General features: G+C 39.4%; 1 protein-coding gene across 1 annotated transcript in view; it reads left to right on the plus strand.

The window, feature by feature from the left end:
• LOC106875841 (myotubularin-related protein 3) overlaps window positions 1-3,560 on the plus strand; it is a 106,003-nt gene that overhangs the window by 64,872 nt on the left and 37,571 nt on the right. The window contains exon 2 of the mRNA XM_052976933.1: window positions 932-1,019. Within this exon, the coding sequence (XP_052832893.1) occupies window positions 932-1,019 (88 nt within the window). The remainder of the gene's footprint in view (window positions 1-931; window positions 1,020-3,560) is intronic.

Genomic DNA, 3,560 nt, shown 5'->3' on the forward strand with positions numbered 1-3,560 from the left:
CATCTTGTATGGAACCCGAAGGATCATAGGGTCCTCAGTTGAAACCCACTTTGTCTTGGTGATGGAAGAAATACATTTACACACACACACACACACACACACACACACACTAAAACCTGATCACTCAGGGTGAACTAGAATTGTACTTCACACACACACATGTAACACATACATGCATACTGATAAACACACACACATGTATATGCACTAATAAAACATTTTCCAGTGCATGTGTTCTGTAACACATCGTTTCTTGTCTATGTGAGTGTGTATGTTCATGTGAGTGTGTGTGTTCATGTGAGTGTGTGTCTGTTTCTAGGTTGTGGTTTTGTAACTATTCTTATCAATCGGCAGAAACCGTTTTCTCTTTGGTTCCTCCAGTTGATGTAAATCACTGTTTTCTTTAGAGTCAGTTGAGCTCAAAGGTCCCACCTGACAGGAGAAGTAGTGATGTTCATGTTTTTCTTCGAGGCATTTGTAGAGTAAATGAAGTGAAATAGTTTATCCTATGAATGCAAACATCTTGTCTAGCAGTGGTGCAGGACAAACACACACACAATGGGCTTCTTTCAGTTTCCGTCTACCAAATCCACTCACAAGGCTTGGATCAGCCCAAGGCTTTAGTGGAAGACACTTACCCAAGGTGCCATGCAGTTGGACTGAACCCGGAACTATGTGGTTGGGAAGCAAGCTTCTTACCACACAGCCACGCCTGCACCTACATATTTTATTCTTCCTCTTTTATGTTCAAACCAACCAGATCTGGCCCCTTACACCTACCCTACAATGTCATTCTAAAAATAATCACATCATCCAAATCTCAAAGATATGAGATAATCCATCATTAATTTAAAACAATGTGAACAAAGAAATCCGAATGCTAAACAGTTAATGATATCCTTTTTTTTTTCCCTGTTTTTTGCTATTTTAGATTGAACAGCCACTACCTCACTCTGGAGGCTGAGGGACCAGCTTTCAGTGAGAACAATCCCAACACCCACCAGATGCCTGCCAGTATGGTAAGTCCTTCACTATTGTTTTCATTTCTAGCAATATTCATTTGCCATCTCCTACTTTCTCCACTCTCATTCTCATGTGCTTCTTCTACATACATGCGTGCTCAGAGAGCGTTTAGTGTTACTTAACTGTGCTGTTATCTAATATCTGGTTACCTAATTTCCAGTGCGAAACTGATTGGGAAGATCAATTGTAGCGGATCTATAATAGTGTGCTTTGATTAATATACCCACCCTATTGATAAATATATGAGTGCATATTTTTCTTGGCTTATGGATTCTTAGACAATTATATATCATCATCATAAGTTTGTTTTCCATGTTGTAAACTGTGATGATGATGATGACGATGACAAAACAAAATCTTACACGTTAGGAGTCCATCCCAAGAAATATTTTTCGTTTCGTGGTTTGTAAGCAGCAATATTATTATGTCGGTTAAATGTAGGATAACCACGGAAAGATCAAATGAAGAAATTAGCCATGACAGACAGTAAAACAGAATATTCGCTGCAACCTTGATAATTATTGCAATTGTTTAACAACATAATATCTGCCTGTCTCTAATACAACAGCTTAGCAACATAAACCTGAAGAGCACCACCACATACACACACACACACACAATGCCTCGTCGTTATTATTGACACTGGCAACATGCACATACATACTTACATGTGATTAATTCTGTTTATCTTTAGAGGTTAATCTTCTTTAGGTTTCCATGCCTGCATGGGTTGAATGGATTTCATGAGGCACAGCCAGATGTCCTTCATGTTGCTAACCTCTTTTAGCCCCTCTTATGACACAGGGACGTGGTGGCACACCTATTCTAAAACCAAGGCACACAAGGTATTCATAAAAAAGGGAAAACTTACATCAAGTCTTATCACCTGAAGCTGGGGACAGTGCATTATATATGTATATATATATATGTATATATATATATATGTATATATGTATATATATATGTATATATATATATATATGTATATATGTATATATATATATAAATATATGTATTCTTTTACATGTTTGAGTAATTTGACTGCAGCCATGCTGGAGCACCACCTTAAAGGGTGTCAGTCGAAGAAATCAACCCCAGGACATATTCTTTGTAACCCTAGTGCTTATTCTATCAGTCTCTTTTGCTGGTATTGATAATGGGGGAGATAAGAGCAGACCAAGTGAGTCACCTAATCAGTGTGATAATGAATACTATGGAGGCGGCAGCGAGGGGGGGGGTGATATATTACAGACAGATAAGAGTTATATAACATGCTAGGCTCAAACACAACAGCAACTAAGTAAATGATTACCATGTTTCTTTTACTTGTTTCGGTCGTTTGACTGTGGCCATGCTGGAGCACTGCCTTTTAGTTGAAGAAATTGACTCCCTGGGCTTATTCTATCGGGTCTCTTTTAACAAGCTGCTAAGTTACAGGGATGTAAACACAGCTGCATAGGTTTTCAAGCGATGGTGGTGGGGACACACACACACACACACACACACACACACATATGACTGGCTTCTTTCAGTTTCCATCTACCAAACCCACTCACAAGGCTTTGGTTAGCCCCAGGCTATAGTAGAAGACACTTGCCCAAGGTGTCACGCAGCAGGACTGAACCCAGAGCTATGTGGTTGGGAAGCAAGCATCTTACCATACAACCACTACCTGCACCTAAATAATGACACAACTCGTGTTATGAATCTCTGAATGTGAGATTCACACAATTTTCTTTTGCTCCACTGCATGAAACTATTTCATGTTTGTTGGTAGATCATAAAGTTATGATGCCCCATTGTTGGTAGATCATAAAGTTATGATGCCCCATTGTTGGTAGATCATAAAGTTATGATGCCCCATTGTTGGTAGATCATAAAGTTATGATGCCCCATTGTTGGTAGATCATAAAGTTATGCTCCATAGTGGCTGCGTCATAAAATGATGATACGCTGTTGTAGCTAGCTCATAAAGATGTGATGCCCTGTTGTAGTCAGATCATAAAGATATGATGTTGCATTGTCGGTAGATCACACGGTAAGAATGCCTCCTTTGTAAATAGGCCATTTGGTGGTGCCCTTTTGTATTATGGGACGTAGACCAATGCTACAATAGCAAACCTTAAAGTGCTAAGAGGAGTGGATTTCTATTCAAGTGATCCCATTGTGTGTTTTCTGTCGATAAGATAGGATTCTAGTTGTCATTAGGATAGTTATATGGTTGTTATTTCCGTGTTGAGCCAAAGTAGGATGCAGATAATATCTATGCAAAAGTGTGTGTGTGTGTGTGATGAAACTGGTGAATTATATGTCTGTATATATGTACACACACACACGCAAGCATAAATATATAGGTGCAGGAGTGGCTGTGTGGCAAGTAGCTTGCTTACCAACCACATAATTCTGGGTTCAGTCCCACTGCGTAGCACCTTGGGCAAGTGTCTTCTGCTATAGCCTCAGGCCAACTAAAGCCTTGTCAGTGGATTTGGTAGATGGAAACTGAAAGAAGCCTGTCGTGTGTATATATATATATATGT

Source organism: Octopus bimaculoides, chromosome 26 (assembly GCF_001194135.2).
Source record: "Octopus bimaculoides isolate UCB-OBI-ISO-001 chromosome 26, ASM119413v2, whole genome shotgun sequence".
Lineage (NCBI taxonomy): Eukaryota > Metazoa > Mollusca > Cephalopoda > Octopoda > Octopodidae > Octopus > Octopus bimaculoides.